The 21,085-nt window shown below is 45.1% G+C and overlaps 1 protein-coding gene across 1 annotated transcript in view; it reads right to left on the reverse strand.

Annotated features, from left to right (window-relative positions):
* LOC147459807 (uncharacterized) overlaps positions 1-20,283 on the reverse strand; it is a 38,308-nt gene extending 18,025 nt beyond the window's left edge. Inside the window, exons 1-2 of the mRNA XM_086511634.1 lie at positions 20,279-20,283; positions 19,995-20,184 (exon numbers count right to left, since the gene is read on the reverse strand). Coding sequence (XP_086367760.1) covers positions 19,995-20,184; positions 20,279-20,283 — 195 coding nt within the window. The remainder of the gene's footprint in view (positions 1-19,994; positions 20,185-20,278) is intronic.
* Between the last annotated feature and the right edge of the window lie 802 nt (positions 20,284-21,085).

Here is a 21,085-nt window from a genome sequence, read left to right on the forward strand (position 1 = left end):
CAAAGTGAATTGAATCTACTTGGGTGTAGCTGCACCTCAACTAGAACAAAGGGTAGAAAGTTATCATAATTGTGGAGCCCAAACAACCATAACAAACTGGCATTGAACTTGGTAGAATCAATACTGTCAACCTCATATGAGGGTGAACCAATAGTGCTCATGAATGATGTGACAAGAGCTCGAACAAAGCTCAAGAAACAAAATAATGCTTAGGATATTGAGGGAAGTAAAAAGTCATCACAAGCTGCAAGAAGAGTAAGAAGAGCAACAAGGCATAGAAACTCACTAAGAAAGCAGAAGGGCCCAGAACAAGCACTCCCTGTTTCTATGACACAAATCTGCTCACTGCCCTACCAAGAAAGAGGACAAGGCAGAGACTTCTAAAGCTGCAGAGAAGAGGAAGGGAAGGAAACCAGAAACCAATGCTGCGCTTGTTTCAGTTATTCTTGGGGGATGAGTCTTCTAAGCTTTGCAGAGCATGCGGAGAAGTTAGAAACCAGGAGACTTTTCTTCTTTGACATCGGAGCCAAGGGCAACCTTCATCTCATCAGAGGTTGCAATACACCTTGGAATGAAGCCTGAGGAGATGGGACAACATATGGTTGCGGCTTTGGCAATGCCAGGGCGTGAGGTGGTAGTGAATCTTTTGATAGGCAAACTCGGTTTGCATGTCAAGCGGTATGTCGGGCAGGAGGACTTCATATCATGCCTCTTGAGGAGGTAACATCCTTTGGGCAATGCCATGATTGACACTGTAAGTCCTGTATTAGGAAGAATATGAAGCTTAAGGGCGAGCACCAATTTCTTGATGTAAAACTTAAGGGGAGTCAGTCCCCTTGTATCTGCCTCCGTACATTCCAAATTGGTGGATCCATTTGTTCCAAATGGATTGATCTCAAAAGTGGTTCTTGCTAGATTGAAAAGGCACTTTGAGACGTCCACAAGATAGCCTTCAAGACTACCTTTACTTTGTATGAGCGTTGGTAATACTTTTTGGTCTTACCAATGCTCCCTATAACTTTCAACAAGATGATGGACAAGATATTCAAGAAATTTGGGAGATTTATGGGCGTTATTGTCTCCTTGAAGACGAGAGCCGAGGGTATGCCGGACGGGAGCACTTTGCCTCTTGACGTGTATGATGTCCTTTGGGGAATGCCATGGCACTAGAATATGCCATGATTGACACTCAAAGTCCCGGACTAGGAAGCAGCTCCGGGCAGGAACCACTTTCGTGATGCAAAACTAAGGGGATTTAGTTCCTCTTGTATCTGCCTCCACAGTTTCCAAATTAATGAGAACACATATTTCTGCATGAATTTTGTCATGAAACGCAGCAATTTGAGGCCAACTTTTACTTGTCGGAGTTAAAGAGGAAAACTTGAGTTTGTTGAAGTTTAATTCTGATTGTTTCTCTGTCACAAATTGCTGACGTGTCAAGCCACTGAAGAACGGAGCCGACTTGCAGATCCCGGTCGAGGGGCCTAAACCCTAAGAGAAACAACAGAAGCAGCAAAAGAAGATCCAACCAACTTAAGGTTCCTATACGATGTGGCCTAAAAGAAAGCGTCCAATAAAAAAACGTAGAAGCTGATGACGTGGCATCCTGCACAGAATTCCGCATTTGCGTTGGCTTGATGATGTGGCAGATTGTACGAATTTTGGATTTTACGTTGGCTACTGACATGGCAAATTGTACGGATTTCCGCGTTTTACGATGGCTTGCTGACTGCGTTGGCAGCTTTTTGAGCACTTGCTTTTGGGCAATTGCTTTTGAGTTTGAAAGATTTTCATGTAACTGCTTTTTATGACCAAGGGTCTTTAAATATGAGCCAAGGGCTCATTCTCTGGCATGCTTCAGTACAAAGGTGCAGAAGGTGGAGTATCGGCATTGTACTGAGTTCAAGTAATATAAAGAAATACCAAAAAGGGGCACCAAGGTTTGGGGCCAATGCTCTCTGGGTGGAACTTCGCCACTCCCCGTGTCGTCTATCTCTTTCCGTTCAATTGTTATTTGACGTGCTAAAAGTCTGTTCAGTCTGTTCTAGAAGATAAACAAGATACTGGAAAGGACACTGAAAGGGATATTGTTGTACTGACAATCTGGTTGTTTGTGACAGAAAACCGGAGATAGGAGCAAGGAACTCACATCTATATAGAGTGGGAAGCATGGAGCTAGACATCCACTCTTTTGCATTGAGGTGAGCAATCTCCTTGCGTGTTTTGCAGGTGAAATCAAGGATGAGATGGTGAGATCGGGAGCGACGGAAGCTCAAGAATGGATTCGTCGATTCAAGATAAGAATGATAAATTTGAATGAATGGATGATGACGCATGTTGAATGATTCTAGCGCATCAAGATTCCCATATGAATGAGATGACTGGATACTGTGGTGAGCACATCAAGGGTTCCTGCGGGATGAGAGGCTACACAGGGATCTAGGTGCATCAAGACTTCTAGATGGATGAGATGACTAGATGATTGAAACAATGTTCAGTATGAAATAAGTGTGTGAATGAAGAACTTTGAAATAGGAATTTCCAAAGATGAACTTAATTAATGTATGAGATTAATATTCTCTGGAAGAACTTGCTAGATGTGTGCAGATAACAGGTGAAATCGATGATAATGGATGATGAATTCAGAGCAATGACAAATCCAAAATGAACCTAATAAGTATCATGAATTTTGAATGAAACTAATGGAAGAACCTGCAATTTGTGAGCAGGTAACAGGATTAAGAATGAGACGATAATGATTTTGGAGCAGTGACAGCTCCCGAATGAACCTGATACCGAATCATGAATATTGAATCACGACTGATTCAATGGAACTGTCGTGAGCGCATCAAGAGCTCCGCGGGATGAGATGGCCACACAGCTAGATTTGAATGATTGGACCACTCTGTTCAATATGAACCTAGTGATGGATTGGGATCCCTGAAAATGATTACTTGCACATGACAATGCTCGACGCGAATGATTACTCGCACACGACAGTGCTTGAGTGGAAAATCTCTATAGACATGATCGCAATAAGGATTAGTTAATTTGACATCAGTGAGGTTCCGGATGGATCTAGATGCGATTACTAAATATGTTGTTGGCAGTCATGGTCTAAGATTTGGAATGAATTTTTCTGTGATTGATTTGATATGTGATGTGATGTGATGTGATATGACGTGACTGTCATCTCTAAACAAGTGCTTGATTTGTGTCGTCTAGTGCGTCGATACTTAGAGTTAGTGTCTACTGAATTGGTTTATGGCTTATGTCTGATATTGCAAGCGTAATCGAGGGCGATTACAATTCTTTCAAGAGGGGGGTATGTCACAAAATGATGATGTGGCAACATTGCCCGGACACACACGCACAACAGATGTGCTGACATGGCAGACTGTACGGAAGCAGTGCCAGGTGGCAACAATACGGCTCTCCATTGACAGGTGATGAGGTGGCAGCGTGTACGGATTTTCGCAAATTGCGTTGATGCTTTTTTTCTGCCAGCTTTTTGATTAGTTGCTTTTGGGACTGTTTCCTTTTGAGTTTACAAGCTTTTGGGGCTCTGCTTTTGGCATCCCTTGTAAGAATAAAAAGACCCTTAAGGGCCTCACTCTTCAGAGCATTTGTACGCAGAGTCTGTGAGCAGAAGACCCCTTCCGGAGTTCTACTTTGCTCAATCTCTAGTATAATTAAAAAATACCGAAAGGGACGCCAGGTTTTTGGGGCCAATACCTCTCGGCACGGAACTACGCCGGGCCGTGTCGACTCAAGTTTTAAAGTTGTGAAGTATTTTAAGTCATTCTCTTCTATGTCGGGCCATATTCCCGACTGGGGGTGTCCAAATCTGTGACAGTATGGGACACCGGTCCTTGTGGAAGAGGCTAGCCCGCATTCTCCCAAGCTCGACGGTGAGCCCGTATTGGCTCTATGGCTAGGAGGTGAGCCTGATGTCCGCTCACTATGTGTGTAGGTGTGAGTTTGCCTTGGGTCATGTCATGTGTTAAGGATGGATGCGGCAAGGGACTAACATTGGTATCAAAGCCTTCTTCCTGCTCGTACGCACAGCATGGCAGTGGTATGGAACGCTACTAGCAAGAGAGGAGAGACAATCACATGGATGCTTGATGAGTCATTTTGGCCTCTTCGAAGGTTGTGTGCGTTTGAGGGTGTAACAAACTTGGACACCTCAAGTCAAGATTCTACCGCTACACCAAAGAGATTCACTTCAAAACAGTTCACAAAGACGACACGACGACGTAGTGCCATGCCCAGAGGTTTTGGCCCCAAAGACTGGCGCCCCTTTCGATATTTCTTTTAATGTTAATATGTGTCTAAAGTACAAGAGAGTCGGCAAGCACTCACTCTCAGACTCTGCGACCAGATGCTCTGAGTAATGAGGCCCAACCAACTTATTTATTGGTACAAGGGATGCCCAAAAGCAGAGCCCCAAAAATCTTTTAAAATTAAAAGCAAAGTTTCCAAAAGCAATTGGTCTTCCAAAAGCTTCAAGCTTAAATGTCACGTGACACATCCAACCCTATGTGTCCGTGGACAAGCTACAGCATGATCAGGGTTCAGTCAGTCCAGTCAGTATAGATTAGAAGTGATCTGGCACTTTTGTGAGTCTATTTGTAGACCGTGCATGCCTAGTCACTTAGTGTAGATGCATATCCTCTGGTTGCACACAACATGATCATCAGTATTCCCATCAGAATCCATTAGAATCAGTTAGGGGATTTTTCCAGTGCATTTAGCCTATTTTCCCTATTTTTGACATTTTTCACTTATTAATTTAAGTGACTTTCCAACAAAAGTAGGTAGGTCAATTTTGCTAAGTTTGTATATAAGCAAACCCAAGTTAGCACTAAATGGCAGAAGAGGCAACAGGAGCTCCCCGCTCAACAGGCATCTTCTCAGCAAGAACCCGCAGTACCTCCCAAGCTTGGCGATTTCCTCTCCCATTGCCTTGGCGTTTTGGTCTTCATCATCGCCTACACTCAGCCCTAGCGTTTGTGCATATCGCCAGCACCTCCCCATGATCCCTGGCGTTTCCCAATTGCAGTCATCGCCAGATTTCCAGACAGCCTAGCGTTTTTGCTAGCGATACCAGATCAGCTTGGCGTTTTCTATTTTCAGCCATTCTGCCAGCGTTTTCATTTTCAGCCTGAATTGAAGCATTGGGAGCAGCGTTTTCAGCATTCCACACAGCAACAGATTCAGCCCTAGTTGGTTGCAGAAGATAGACATTTTCAGCCCTCGAAAACGCAGCCAAAACAGTCATTTTCAGCCACCCAAGACAGCCCAAAGATTAGCAGTTTTTCAGCAGATAGAAGTCCACAGATTTCAGCCCTTAAGTCGTCGTCGCCATCCCCGTCGTCATCACCGACATAGTCCCAGGCTGCATCAGTCCATTGCATCGTCATTGTACCTCTTTGTGCAATCAATAAGTAGACCACTCTCGCCGACAAAAGTGGGGCCTTCGGAGGAGGGTTTTACGTCTCCGGTGTTGTATCTCTCTTCTCTCTCTCAGTCTCATTCACTTGCACGCACAGTGTCCATTCACTTTGTTGTGATCATAGCACTTTCCATTAAGAACGGAAGGCTCTCCCTTCCATAAGAACTAAAAGGAACCTTGAGCACACTTCGGAACACTCATCTTGAGCAAAGCGCAAACAATCATTCCGCAGCACCTAACATTGGTATCAGAGCTTTGGCAGTGTTCTGTATAACTCACGGAAAGAACCACAAGAATCACAAGAATTTTTTTTGCTTGTTGCGGTCGCACGAACCCAAGTTCGCTTGGGCGTGTCGATTCCTAATCGTGTTTTTTGAAGAGTGACAGGAATCCCAAGAAAGAAGAGCTTGTCCAACCTCCCCTTGTGTCTCTTTTCACTCATTGAGAGCGGACTGTGCACTTAGCGGCCGGCCAATCGACGTGAGGTGGAAAAAAGCAACCTTGGTGTGAGCGCAAGGCTGCCAAGGGGTGCGCCCGCGGAAAGGAGTAGAACTCGGGTGAAGAAAAGATCCTTCTCAAACACGGTTTGCAAGCGAAAGAAGCACCTCAAGACCCGCAAGACCCGCAAGAACCTCAAGAACCCAAGAACCCAAGACCCGCAAGAACCCAAGTTCCTCGTGAACTTAAGAACCCAAGACCACAAGAACCCACGACTTCAGAATGGTCATCACTCGAAGCGGAATGGATACTTCGCTTGGGGGTGATGAGCATGAGAGAGGCGAAGAAGAATTTTCCCCACCAAGAGGTTTTTTCGACCCTCCCCCTTTCCCATCTACGACAAGGATTGCACTAACTCCTATGGAGGCTTTCGACAAGAGGATGATGGACAGGAAGTTAGAAAGCGAAGAAAGAATCGCAGCCATCGAGCGTAAGTACCAAGAAAGAATGGCAGCCATAACACGTGAGAGCGAGCAAGCACGCTTGGAAGCCAAAGCAAGAGAAGCAGAATTTGATCGAGAGAACAAAGCAAGACAAGCAGAATTTGATCGCGAGAACAAAGCCCTCAAAGAAAAGAGCGACCAACACAACAAAGAGTTCTGGCGACTCAAGTTCAGGCACAGATGCAAGAGATTTGGGGAAAGGAGACCCTCTCAGTCTCTTCTTCTCCAAAGCATGATACACAGGATTTGCATGATTGTGTGAAGCATGATGATGATTTGAATGACAATGATTTGCATGATGATTTGGTTGACAATGATGAGCATGATGATTTGCATGATCAAGATGTGATTTCTCACAAGCATGATGATTTGCATGATCAAGATGTGATTTCTCACAAGCATGATGCGTTGCATGAAGATGATGTGATTGTTCACAAGGATGATGTGTTAGTGGATGCTTTTTCTAGCGAAGCTAACCTCGTTGTAGATTCAATCAATCACGAAGAACCGATCTTGGCTTTCGAGTCGAGGTCCAAAGAACCCCCACAGGACGATTCGATCATTCAAGAAGAAGCGATCTTGGCTCTCGAGCCTAGGTCCAAAGAACCCTCACGGGAAGTATTATGTGTTCACATGATTGATACGCACGCATTGTTCGAATGTTTCATTCGTGACCATTTCCTGTATTTTAGTCAACATCTTTATGTGATCCCTTTTCCTAGGCATGACATATTGTATGTTGAGCACGTTTCTTTCATGGATGAGCACGAATGTATGCGAATTTTTCGTGAAAAGCTGAAAAGTATGTATGTCAGGAAGTCACATTCCATGTCTCTTCCTTGGCATGACACAGTTTCCGAACGAGCACATGAAAGTATGAGCACCAAGCATGGGCATTTCCGTTGTGAATTGCCACAATGGATTGATTTAGATCATAAGAGAAAGATTCGATCTCATTGTTTGCGTGTGTATGGTGAACGGGTTAGCACTCCGTCTCTTTGTTCATCCACATTGCATGCACAGCCTTTAAGGAAGACGAGATTTTTTCCACTCACTGTACATGGAATGGGTATGTTCATGTTTTTGTGTTGGAAGTGGTTTCAGGAATTTTCAACCGTGGAGATTCTTGAAGAAGAAAGAAGAAGGACTCTAGACGAAGTTGAAGCATCGAAGGAGCCACAGAAGACTTGTGTCGCTTTCGGCGCGGCACAAAGAAGCAAGCATTGCAGACCTTTATGAAGTTCAAGTACCGCACGACCCACACATCCGAGTGGGCCGACGAAGAGTCCCTTCCAGGATTCAGGATGCTATTGGCGATCTCCCTCAACGCCATACAATTCGGTACCAGTACCTCACTTTGAAAAGGAGGGGATGTCACGCGACACATACAACCCTATGTGTCCATGGACAAGCTACAGCATGATCAGGGTTCAATCAGTCCAGTTAGTCTAGATTAGAAGTGATCTGGCACTTTTGTGAATCTATTCGTAGACCGTGCATGCCCAATCACTTAGTGTAGATGCATATCCTCTGGTTGCACACAGCATGATCATCAGTATTCCCATCAGAATCCATTAGAATCAGTTAGGGGATTTTTCCAGTGCATTTAGCCTATTTTCCCTATTTTTGACATTTTTCACTTATTAATTTAAGTGACTTCCCAACAAAAGTAGGTAGGTCAATTTTGCTAAGTTTGTATATAAGCAAACCCAAGTTATCACTAAATGGCAGAAGAGGCAGCAGGAGCTCCCCTCTCAACAGGCGTCTTCTCAGCAAGAACCCGCAGTACCTCCCAAGCTTGGCGATTTCCTCTCCCATTGCCTTGGCGTTTTGGTCTTCATCATCGCCTACACTCAGCCCTAGCGTTTGTGCATATCGCCAGCACCTCCCCATGATCCCTGGCGTTTCCCAATTGCAATCATCGCCAGATTTCCAGACAGCCTAGCGTTTTTGCTAACGATACCAGATCAGCCTGGCGTTTTCTATTTTCAGCCATTCTGCCAGCATTTTCATTTTCAGCCTGAATTGAAGCATTGAGAGCAACGTTTTCAGTATTCCACACAACAGCAGATTCAGCCCTAGTTGGTTGCAGAAGAAAGCCATTTTCAGCCCTCAAAAACGCAGCCAAAACAATCATTTTCAGCCACCCAAGACAGCCCAAAGATAAGCAGTTTTTCAGCAGATAGAAGTCCACAAATTTCAACCCTTAAGTCGTCGTCGCCATCCCCGTCACCATCACCGACATAGTCCCAGGTTGCATCAGTCCATTGCAACGTCATTATACCTCTTTGTGCAAGCAATAAGTAGACCACTCTCACCGACGAGAGTGGGGCCTTCGGAGGAGGGTTTTACAACGTCTCTGGTGTCGTATCTCTCTTCTCTCTCTATCTCTCAGTTCTCATTGACTTGCACGCACAGTGTCCATTCACTTTGTTGTGATCATAGCACTTTCCATTAAGAACGGAAGGCTCTCCCTTCCATAAGAACTAAAAGGAACCTTGAGCACAGTTCGGAGCACTCATCTTGAGCAAAGCACAAACAATCATTCCGCTGCACCTAACATTAAAAGCAATAATCCCCAAAAGCAACTGGCTCCAAAAACTGCCAAAAAGCAACCAACGCAGTTCACGAAAATCCGTACAATTCTGCGATGTCAACAACTATAAGCACGTTTCACGGAGCTGTTCGTACAATCAGCCTATCAACGCGTTTCACAGAACTGTCCGTACAGTCAGCCACGTCATCACTTCTATCCGGCCACAGATGGTCATGCCACGTCATCAGTTTGTGACATACCCCCCTCTTGATAGAATTGTAATCACCCTCGATTACGCCTGCAAAACATACAGAGGCCATAAACTATCTAGGAGACACTGACTGTTAGTACCAATGCACTAGAGACAACACATCTAGCACTTGTACAAATCAACAGTCACATCACCCGACATCACAGGACATCACATGACAAATCACATTCAAATTCATTCCAAATCTCAGACCATGATTTATCGGCAACGTATCTAGTAATCGCATCTAGATCCAGTCGAGACCTCACAAATGCCCGATTAACTAATCCTTATTGCAATCATGTCTATAGAGATTTATGAGACCGAAATGCTGCAGTCATTTCGTCTTTCAATTCCTTCACTCAAACAAGTCAAGTATAAATCAATCAATATCATTTTCAAGAATTCCAATTCATAAAGTCATATAGCAGAATACTGTTAGCCCAGCAATATCCCTGAAACCCAATGCGACATCAGTGACTCTATATCAAAATCGGGGTAATCCGTTGACAAAGGAGCGGAGTGACTCTCCTCTTGTGCAAGCCCATTGTACTAGATTCACCCATGCTAAAATCAGGGTTCTATCGGAGTAGACTATGCTAAACCGAATGCTTCAAGGTAAAGTTCCAAAATCTGAGGAGTATCGGCTAGGTCCTCCTCCTCCATCTACTTCGTATCCAATGCAGGATAGTTCTTGAATTTAACCAAGAACCGCCTAATCACTTTACCTTTAACCTTTCTATCCTTGTGTGCCAATATCTGTTCCGGAAAGAGTATCTCCTCGCTTTCCTCCACTTCAGGTTGCTCATCTGGCTCCCCATTATCGGGCACATCGCCTTTAAAAGCCTTCAAGAGACTCGCATGAAAAGTATTGTGAATCCTCCAAGTATCGGGCTGCTTCAGTCTAAAGGCTCTTTTCTTTTATCTGGAAAGGTCCATAGTATCTCATGCTAAGCTTTGAAAAAGGCCGCTCCTTTCCCTTTTTCTTTTTCAGGCGTGCCTTCTCAAAACGTAAGAGCACCCAATCGTCTTCCTTCAATTTCAAATCCAAGCAACTGTGTACAAAGTCCTCCACATCCTTCTTGAGTCTCGGCCAAAAGAAGTAACGCTCCACACCTTTCAAGGTGGTGTCAATGCCGCGGTGACCTGTAAATGGCGGACAATGCCATTCAATTAGAACCTTTTCCCTCAACGGCTGTGTAACACACCATCGTTTTCTTCATCAAGTAGCCATCATGTATGGAATATCCCGCTACTATCTCCCATTCTGTATTCGAGTGAATACATCAGAAAAATCTGGATCTGTGGCGTACTGATCGACCATGTCCTCGAAGCTTCTATGATGAATCGCGGAAATAGCCAAGACTAACGGCTTCCGGGACAAAGCATCTGCCACCAAGTTCTTCTGTCCCTGTACATGGACAATCTGGAAGTGAAACTGTGACAAGATGTTACCCACCGCATCTGCTTTTCCAAAAGCTACTTCTATGACAAGAAGTAGCGTAAACTCTAATGGTTAGTGGAGACCGTAAAATCGGCTCCGAGTAGGTAATGTCGCCACTAAGTAAAAACATGCATAACCGCCAAAAGCTCTTTCTCATAAATCTGTGCTGTCAATTCCGGCCTCGAGAACAATCGGCTCTCATAGGCAATGACATGGCCTTCTTGCATTAAGACCGCACCCAGACTACCACCACAAGCATCACAATACATCGAATGACTTTTGCAAATCCGGCAAAGTTAATACTGGTCCCGTAGTCAATTTCTCTTTCAAAGTCTGAAAGGCAGTCACCTCTGTGGGTCCCCACACGAAAGGGACTCCTTTCTGTGTCAGAATTGCAAAGGGAAGCGACCTTTGCAAACTTTCGAATGAACCGTCCGAAGTAAGAACATAAGCTTCTAACTTCATGAACATTCTTCAAACCGGGCCAATCACATATAGTGTCAATCTTGGCCAGGTCCATCTGTACTCCTGCTGCTGAGACAATATGTCCCAAAAAGTGCATCTCCCGCAAGAAAAATTCACTCTTCTTGGCATTGATAACTAGCTTGTGATCTCGCAATGCCTGAAAGACCTGTAGCAGATGGTGTCTATGTTCTACCTCATCCTTGGAGAAGACTATAATGTAATCAAAGAAAGTGCCGACAAAAGATCTGCACTCTCTAAAAATCCTATCCATCATTCGGTTGAAAGTCGCTGGAGCATTGGTAAGGCCAAAAGGCATCACCAAAAATTCATATAAACTAAAGCTCGTCCGAAAGACTGTCTTGTAGACATCTCCTGCAGCGATTCTGATCTGATGATATTCGCTTTTCAAAACAATCCTTCTGAAACAGGAGCATCCCTGTAGTTGGTCAAGAACATCATCGATCCTTGGAATCGGAAATCTGTTCTTGATGGTGATTTTATTGAGAGCTATGTAATCAATGCACATTCTCCAAGATCCGTCTTTCTTTAAAGCCAACAACATCGAAGAGCAGTACGGTGAAGTACTTAGCTAGATAAGATCCTTTTCCAACAGGTCTTTCACTTGGTTCATAATCTCTTCATTCTGGGCTTGGCTAACACGGTAAGGTGGCCGATTCGGTGGTGTGCTTCTAGGTCTCACATCAATAGTGTGATCCTCAGCACGAGATAGTGGCAACTCGCCTGGCAAGCCCTCAGAAAAGCAATCGGCATGAGTGTGGAGGAAATCTTGGCGTTCTTTATCAAGTTCAGACATATTCGTTCTGTGTTCATCATTTAACTCTTTCAAGTAGATCGAGTAAACAAACAGATTGGATTTCCTTAATTTGGAAACGGCCGAAGCCGATACAATAGGGACAAACTCGCCCTTCGATTTTACATCAAGTACAATTTTTCGGCCCTTTTCATTTGTCAAAGTCGCTTTCTTCGCCCGATAATCGACCACAACGTTGTTCTTATGGTACCAAGGGACTCCTAGGAGGTCGTCACAACCTTCCAAGGGCATTATGTAAAAGTCCTCGTGCCCCAAATACCTCTGACAATGCAACCAAAGTTTGCCAATGACAGGTGAAATGGCTATGTCCCGTCCGAGGGCCGCTGGAACTGCCTTTGTTGGTGGTCCCATCCAATAGGGTGTAATCTCAAGTCGCGCCGTCAATTCAGGAGAAATGAAGTTGGCCTTGGCTCCTCCATCAAAGAAAATCAGGGCTTCTTGATCTTTCAATATTCCCCAAGCTCAACAAAGTTTTGTACTTTCATCAATCATGCTTGGGTCAATATCCATACAATCTGGAACCAGTCCTGCTTTCATCTTGCCTTTTCTGCTACGTTCCTCAGCTGCTCTCGAACTCTCTGGCATGTCTTCATGTTGTTCTTGCTGAGCCTTTTTGGGGCACTTCGCGGAGACGTGCGCATGTTCCCCGCATCCAAAACACTTCCATTCTTTGATGTAATTGGCCCTCTCTCAAAGAGTGAGCCGGGGTCGTGTATCCTTGTCTTTCTTTTCTTGGAAACTCTCTTTCTTTCTACTTTCATTGTGAGAGGTCTGTTTGGTTCTCTGAGTCAAGATCTCATCAGTGGGATAGGTCAAATTTCCCGAATGTATCGCAAAACCCCATTTCGCATGACCCATCAATTCTTGAATAGAATTAGACTTTTGTTCTAGGCAATAGTCTCAGATCTCTGTAGGGAGTCCGCAACAAAACCGCTCAATATGTTCCTTAAACGAGACCTTCTTAAATGAAGAGGTTGGTAGAAAAGAGTTCCAAAATTTCTTGCAATAAGCGTCCAAAGAATCTCCCTTGTCATCCGAAACGATTCCAAGCAGTTCGTATATCTCGTTCGTACTCTCGAGTCAGCCACGAAGAAATAGAGAGCCTTTTGAATTTCAACCATTTAACTGGAGCTTCCTTCCTCAGAAGAAGAGTGGACCACCATGTTCGAGCATTTCCCTTGAAGAAAGATGTAGCCCTCCTAATCTTGGAGTGCTCTGAGTAATGCCCTCCAGAGAAAGCTATGTCAAACTATTGAATGAAGGCCAAAGCCCTCGGAGCATCTCGAAACCCAGAAAAGGATTCTGTCCACCTTCTTTGAATTCTTTTACTTTGTAGCTTTTATCTTCAAAGAAGTCATATTGGTTGGCTCTGTGAAAATGCTTCTTCTTTGCATAAAACATGTGATCGTCGGAGTTCGAACTGTCAGAGGATGACTCCTCTGTAGAACTGTCAAAAACTGGGCGAAATCTCGGCTTCTTTGCCTTTTTCTTGCCCTTTCCGAAGCTTTGCTTTTTGCTTCGCTTTTTACCTTTTCTGTCTTCCTCGCTAGAGTCAGAAGAGCTAGAAGAACTGGCAGAAGAAGAAGAAGAAGAATTGGGTAGTCCTTCAAATCGTACACGCTTCTTCTGCTTTCTTGCCAATGCAAAGGAAGATTGACGACCCAAATAACCCGGGAAGTCAGTCCCCTTGTGCTTTTTCTCTTGCTTTTTGGATTTGTTGTTTGCGTCCAAAAGCTGCGTAATCTGCTGAACCACCTCTTGTAATTCTTGCTCTGTAAACATCCTCGGAGGAGGTTTCTTAATTGCGGATCCTTCGTCACATGCTGTCGACGTTCCATCTCTTCAAGTTTGTACTGAGTAGGCCGAGGTGGCCCGTACTCTTCCTCTGTTTGATCATAAAAATCTTCTTCGTGATATCCTCCCGCATTTCCAGATGCGAAAGAAGTCGACTGATTCTTGTTGGAATCCATAAGTGTCGCGAGAAAAGGATCGGATTTCCCGGTAGAAGAGAAATCGGCCATGCTCTGATACCACTGTAACAAACTAGGACACCCCAAATCAAGATTCTACTGCAACACCACAAAGATTCACTTCAAAACAGTTCACAAAGACGACACAGCCCGACGTAGTTTCGTGCCCATAGGTATTGGCCCCAAAGACTGGCGCCCCTTTCGGTATTTCTTTTTATATTAATCTGTGTTCAAAGTACAAAGAGAGTCGACAGGCGCTCGCTCTCAGACTCTGCGTCCAGATGCTCTGAGTAATGAGACCCAACCAACTTATTTATTGGTACAAGGGATGCCCAAAAGCAAAGCCCCAAAAATCTTTTAAAATTAAAAGCAAAGTTCCCAAAAGCAATTGGTCTTCCAAAAGCTTCAAGCTTAAAGCAATAATCCCCAAAAGCAACTGGCTCCAAAAACTACCAAAAAACAACCAGCCAGTTCACGAAAATCCGTACAATTCTGCCACATCAACAGCTATCAGCACGTTTCACGGAACTGTCCGTACAGTCAACCACGTCATCACTTCTGTCCGGTCAGATGGTCATGCCACGTCATCAGTTTGTGACAGAGGGTGTCCTTGAGAGCTGCCACTTTGGGGACATGGCAGCACCCTCCGTAGGCACATTACGACAAGTGTCTTTCTTTTTCGAGTACATTTTGCAAGTAATAGAGATGGAGTTTACTTTCTGGAGATGGAGGAGGTATGAAATTTTGTCTAGCAGAGTGCCATTATGGCCGTACTCCATGGATTTTTTGGCGGTTGTTTTGAAGAAGCTGTCGAGAAATAGCGCTTGATGCAATTCAAGAGTAGGGGAGCACCCTCCAGGGTGATTGCAGCAACGTGTACAACAACTGTTGTGGCAACGCTACAAGGGCGACGATGTAGCAGCAATGCAAGGGCAATGTTGTGTGGACAGCTAGCTGAAAAGTGGTGTTGCTCAGCGAGTCGATGCCACAACAGGCGTGCAGGAAGCCGGCGGACTAGGGCCGCGGTACAGTGGTCGGTGCCCAGGGTGGCTCTAGTTGAGTCAGCACGTCGGTGAACAAGGGCAGCATCGCACACAGTCGGTTTGCAAAAACGGCTCGTAGGTGTGGCCCGTAACATTTTAGCATTAAGGGTTTGTTTTAACCCCTTCCCACTTGAGTGTGCAGCCAACATCTTTAAGTAAAGGGCCACCCACATTTCTTTTAAAAAAAGAGTGTAAACTCTTAGAAGACACCGCCATCTTGGGTGGACAGACACTTACCACTTGACCTCGACACGTCAGATCACTTGGTTACACAGGAGCATCTACATGGACTTAGGGAGAGGATCATGGATCTCTTCTTCGACAAGTTCATTGCTTGGATCTACATATTGGAGTGGGACTTCAGTTCTTTGGACTCTCTTGGAGAGTTTACCCACGAGATGCGGGAGATCACGCATCATTTCGCGACTACATCCGGAGTCACCCAGAGCTTGGCTTGGATGGTAGTGCAGTTGCTCTTCTATACTCCTAATCATTTAGATTGCTACCTTCAGAGTTGCTTACACTCGCCCTCGGTAACCTTACAACAGACTTATCCCCCGATCTGGGTAGTAGGCCACTCCCAACCCATTCACATGAGAGCCACACTGAGTTGCGGTTTGGTGGCGTCGTTGGCACGGATTTTGTTTTGGTTGACACCGGAGGATTGAAGGCAGGAGATACAGGCAAGACGGTGCAGACAAATTGGTCTGGCCTTTCCTCTTCTCAGAGGATCTTCATAGTGCAGACTGCTCAATCTGGCTTCCCACAGCTTGGTCTCACCACACCTCTTCTCAGAGACTCTTCACAGCGCAGACAGTTGAGTCTGGCTTTCCCCTCATCTTGGATTACCCTACCTACTGAGAGGACACCATCTGGCATAGTTACACGGAACGAGAACGGGGAACGGGAATGGGGGCCTTCGGAACGTTCCCGAAACGGGGGACCCCCGGAACAACGAAACAGGAACGGGGGTTGGAACAATGAACCTAAAATATGCCATGGGGGGGCTTGTTTTTTACTCTTGAGAGCTTGAAGGTTTGGATTATCTAGGAGAGGATGGCAAGGATACCCACCTTCCCCCCCAATGAAGCTTGTAAGTTGTGCCATATCGATGGCGCTTGAGACTTGAGCCATATTGATCGCTGCCTGTTCCGCTTGAGCCATATTGATAGCTTTTGAGGAACCCCACCCCCCCCGGTCCTCCTTGTGCGAGTCTTGAGAGGTTTCAAAATTGAAATCTCCCCCAAACTGCCACCTCCCTCTCTCTCTCTCTCTCTCTCTCTCTCTCTCTCTCCAACTTTGTTGCGCGTTCCGCACTGAGGGTGACAAATACCATAAAGATGCTAGTAGCTACAAATGTCAAAGAGAGCAAGGCTCAAGCAGCCATACAAAAAGGTAAGGATAATGGAAGTCCTAAAGTCGCCACTCTTGAGCCTCAAGACTCAAGACTCAAGAGCCACTAGCCTGAGAGGCCTCCCAATTCGTAGTAGCCGGTTGTAAATCATGCACATCCTCCCATTCCTCATCATCGAGCTCTAGGTCCGGCTCGATCTCAACCACGGATGAAGTACCTGGTGTTGGTGGATGCCAGAGAATGAGCCCTAACCTCATATTTAAAGGCACTTGGCCTAAAAAGCAATTACAGTGAAAAGCCTTCAAAACTCAAAAGCTCCTGGTCCAAAAAACAATGCCAAAAGCTACCAGCTTTTCGTAAATCGCGCTGGTACTCGTATAGCAGGTCATGTGTCAGCCAATGCAATTTTCGAAAATCTCCCAGTTGCCCTGAGGGTTAGGGTTAAGGTTTCTGCAATTTTAGGGTTAGGGTTTCCAAAATTAGGGTTTGCAGCTTTTAGGGTTAGGGTTTTTAAAATTAGGGTTTGCAGGTTTTTAGGGTTAGGGTTTTTAGAATTAGGGTTTGCAAGTTTTAGGGTTAGAGTTCCCAAAATTAGGGTTTCAACAATTAGGGTTTTTGGCAAAAATTAGGGTTAGGGTTTCTGCTCTCGACAACCACGTCATCACTTTGTGACAGTTTAGGCCCCTCGGCTACATTTGTAAGTTGGCTCGATTCTTTAGGCTTTGATACGTCAACAGTTTGTTGCATCTCCCCTTCTTGAAACAGAGTAATCGTCCGTGATTACAGCATATCTGCAAAACAACTCAAGTTAACTCAAAAAATGTCCGAGGGACAATAAGTTTGCTCTTTTTATTAAGGAGTTAGCTTCTCCTTTCGGCTGTTTTGATCAAGGAGTTAGCTTCTCCTTTCTGCTCTTTTGATCAAGGAGTTAGCTTCTCCTTTCGTCCACATCGGAACTCTTGATATTCCGGCGTAGTAAAATTAGCCATCACACCCAGACCATATTGATCTTTCACGGGTGTCTTGATGCACTAAAATTACATACCCATGCAATCTCATCCAATTAGGAATATTCAGTAATTGACACATCACAATGCAACACAAATGCTTACATATGCATGTTACAAGACACAACAAACAGCATCGTTGAGCACTCCGCCGAGACAAACGGTCTGCGGTATGAAGCTACTCAACGACTACCTCGTCCGAGCCATGAGCTCAGAGGACTGTCCAACCAAACGCTCCCCAGACCGCAATCTGCGTCGCTTGGAGGTTCAAGCATACAACCAAACGCTCCCCAGGCATTGGCCTTTGTCGTTCGGAAATTTTCTAGCATACAACGAAACGCTCCCCAAGCATCGGCCTGCGTCATTCCGAGGTTTTCAAACATACAACGAAACGCTATATATACCTTCATAAGTTCAGAATAGTCTGAACTCACGAATTATAAGAGGAAATAAAGCACTCATAAAACTATAAAAGCAAGGGACCAAGAAAAGAAAAGAAAAACAAAAACAAACAAACAAAACAAACTAAATCACTTTGTTTGCTACGAAACAAAACTAGATATAACGAAACGCTCCCCACGTATCGGTCTGTGTCGTTCCGAGGTTCAAACAATACCAAAATAATATTTCTCACTTCTCTACCCGGGAGTAAAATCACCAATCATTGAAACCAGTATCAAACCAGAGTCAAACAATTCAAATCGGCACCAAAACAGGTTCAAAACAGATACCATCCATTTCAAACAAATTCCAAACAGGATCACCAAGTAAGATCAAACAGAACTCAAACTTAAAAAGCAATCTCGACATCAGTCAAGCTTGAAAAGTCGACTAACTTTCCATCTTGAAACCTGCACCAAAAATTAGGGTTAGGTTCCTTCCATGAGATCGTAGCTGAGCACAACATGGTCCATCAGCTCTTAGACAGATAGTGTTTCTTTGGCGGCGATGGAGTCCCAAGAGATAGCAATCACACCGAACCTCCAAGGTCATCTGCTCGTGAAGAAACATCTACTGAGAGATGTTGAGAAATTTCAAGTTATAATCTGCTAGGGTTTCCATGGCAAGCATTTCAGGATACCCCACTCTGCCAAAAGTTGCACTCCGAAGGAAGATGTCAGAAGCCATAATTCGGACAATTTTTTTTTTCTTGAAAGCTTGCCAAGTACTTGGAGTCTGCGGCTTGGTAGCTATAGACATTAACATCTGCATGGCATCGCTTTTGAGAAAAAGCGTGACTCGAAACAAATATCGGATCCTTCTTTGCAAGTGACCTTAATGGCTTATGCCCTGTAAGACATGAGCGGTGAAGACGGGAGCGCGCCCGACGCGCGATGAAGTAAGGGTGGCAATGGCTATTAAGTCCGGGTTGGAGGGCGAAGATGCCTCGAATAAATTTCCAATAGCTCTGTCTGCTCTTTTGAAGGACCGGTATGCTTTCAGAAAAGCGCATGCCTGATGCTCTGATACCACTGTCACAAGGCGAGCACCACGTACCAATAGAAAAGAACAGACTGAATAGACTTTTAGCACTTCAATAGCAGTTGAACTGCAAGAGAGAGACGACACGCGACACGGAGTGGCGGAATTCCACCCCAAGAGTATTGGCCCCAAACCTTGGCGTCCCTTTCGGTATTTCTTTATATTACATCAACACAATACAAGCCGGTACTCCAGACACTGCACCTTCTCCAAGAAGCATTCCAGAGAATGAGCCCTAACCTCATATTTAAAGGCCCTTGGCCTAAAAAGCAATTACAGTGAAAAGCCTTCAAAACTCAAAAGCTCTTGGTCCAAAAAGCAATGCCAAAAGCTGCCAGCTTTTCGTAATCGCGTTGGTGTCCGTACAGCAGGCCACGTGTCAGCCAACGCAATTTTCGAAAATCTCCCTGCTGTCCTTAAGGTTAGGGTTAGGGTTTTTGTAGTTTTAGGGTTAGGGTTTCCAAAATTAGGGTTTGCAAGTTTTAGGGTTAGGATTTCTAAAATTAGGGTTTGCAGGTTTTTAGGGTTAGGGTTTCCAAAATTAAGGTTTACAGGTTTTAGGGTTAGGGTTTCCAAAATTAGGGTTTCAACAATTAGGATTTCTGGCAAAAATTAGAGTTAGGGTTTCTGCTCTCGAGCAGCCACGTCATCACTTTGTGACAGTTTGGGCCCCTCGGCCACATCTGTAAGTTGGCTCCATTCTTTAGGCTTTGACACGTCAACAGTTTGTTACAGCTGCCCTGTTTGATGCCTCCCCATCTATGACAAAGGCCACCACGTGTTGCTCACGATCGTTTCTATGGCCGCTATCAACTCTGCAGAGAGAACATCGGCGGACTTGCCACTCTCGATGGCATCATGAGTGCACAAAGTACATCTCTCCACTCGAGTATGCGATGAGACCATGAATAGATCTCTTCCTTGTATCGCTTCACCCGTCGGCAATGAGGGAAACGCCATGTTTTGTCCAAAGACGCTGAATATTGAGGGTTGCTTGCTCCACGATAGCCTTCTCTCGATCGAGCAAAGTAATTCAGAGAGCCTCTGAAGATGGTGGCACATAGCCAATGCCATACTCTCCTATCCGTTGCACCATGACTTTCCAATACTCCGACCTATTTCGATCAAACATAGAAGAGGTTAGTATCAAAAGGGCAGAAACGACGATATCGGAAGAAATGAGAGAGAAGATTGATAAATCATAAAACATACCTCACCTCGACAAATGGGAGATGGTCGTGATAGAAGAATCGGGCCACGGCCGCATCCACCTCTTCCTTCTTCTTTGGGTCTCGAGAGATGGCAAGGGTCCTTTGGCGACGAATCGGATCCGATGAAGATCCACCGGCACCTAAACCGGGTAGAGAGGAAGAAGGGAAAATGAGGGTCTTCGGGTCGATACCTTTGCGTACGGGCTTGCCTTTATGGTTGAATTGCCGATCCTTTTCCTTGAGCTCGTTCCTCTTCTCAATGGTTACGTTGGTGCAAAATCTCACCTCATGTCCCAGCTCTCGAAGAAAGTGTACCCTCACTTTGTCATGCCCCCCTTTCCGCCTGTAAGAGCATAGCTTGCATGCCCATGCACGAGAACCTCCCGCCGCCAACAACGTGCCCTCCGAGGTCACTTCATCCCACCACGACCATTCCTTCGCCTTAAAGTATTGCCTGCATGAACGGAGGGGGTTATACGAGAAGAAGAAGCCATGGATTATCCGTGAAAGAGAGAGAGAGAGCTTGATCTTTGAGGGTTTGAGAGAGAGAGATAGCTTGAGAGAGGGCTTGAGAGAGAAAGGCTTCACACAAGCATTGTTTCGTGAGAAGTTTGAAGCTTTCCTCAAAGCTTTGGGCTTACTCCCCTTTGTGGACTGATCATGTCCTCAGGGCATGGCACTTCCCTATACTCTATGTGCCAACTCTCGTTCATCGCATCACTCCTAGGGGGGATTTGTTACCATATACATGTGGTAGGGACCGCCGGGGCATTTTTTCCCTCACTAGGAGGTTTTTCCCCCGTGCATTATACATACGTCCATCACTCCTAGGGGAGATTTGTTACCATATACATGTGGTAGTGATGTGTGTGAACACACTATGGACCGCCGGGCCATTTTTTCCCTCCCATACGTTTATCACTCTAGGGCTATGATTGGCTAGCAACATGACAGTGGCATTGACTGGCCCAGCCGATCACGCACATGCTCACACACGTTATCTTTTTGTTTGTGCACAAAAATGTTTAAACACAGAGCATGTCCAAGCATTGCATGGTCAAGCATTGCATGGTCAAGCATTGCGCATAGGCG

Source organism: Adiantum capillus-veneris, chromosome 4 (assembly GCF_014529385.1).
Source record: "Adiantum capillus-veneris isolate H3 chromosome 4, ASM1452938v2, whole genome shotgun sequence".
NCBI classification, from domain to species: Eukaryota; Viridiplantae; Streptophyta; class Polypodiopsida; order Polypodiales; family Pteridaceae; genus Adiantum; species Adiantum capillus-veneris.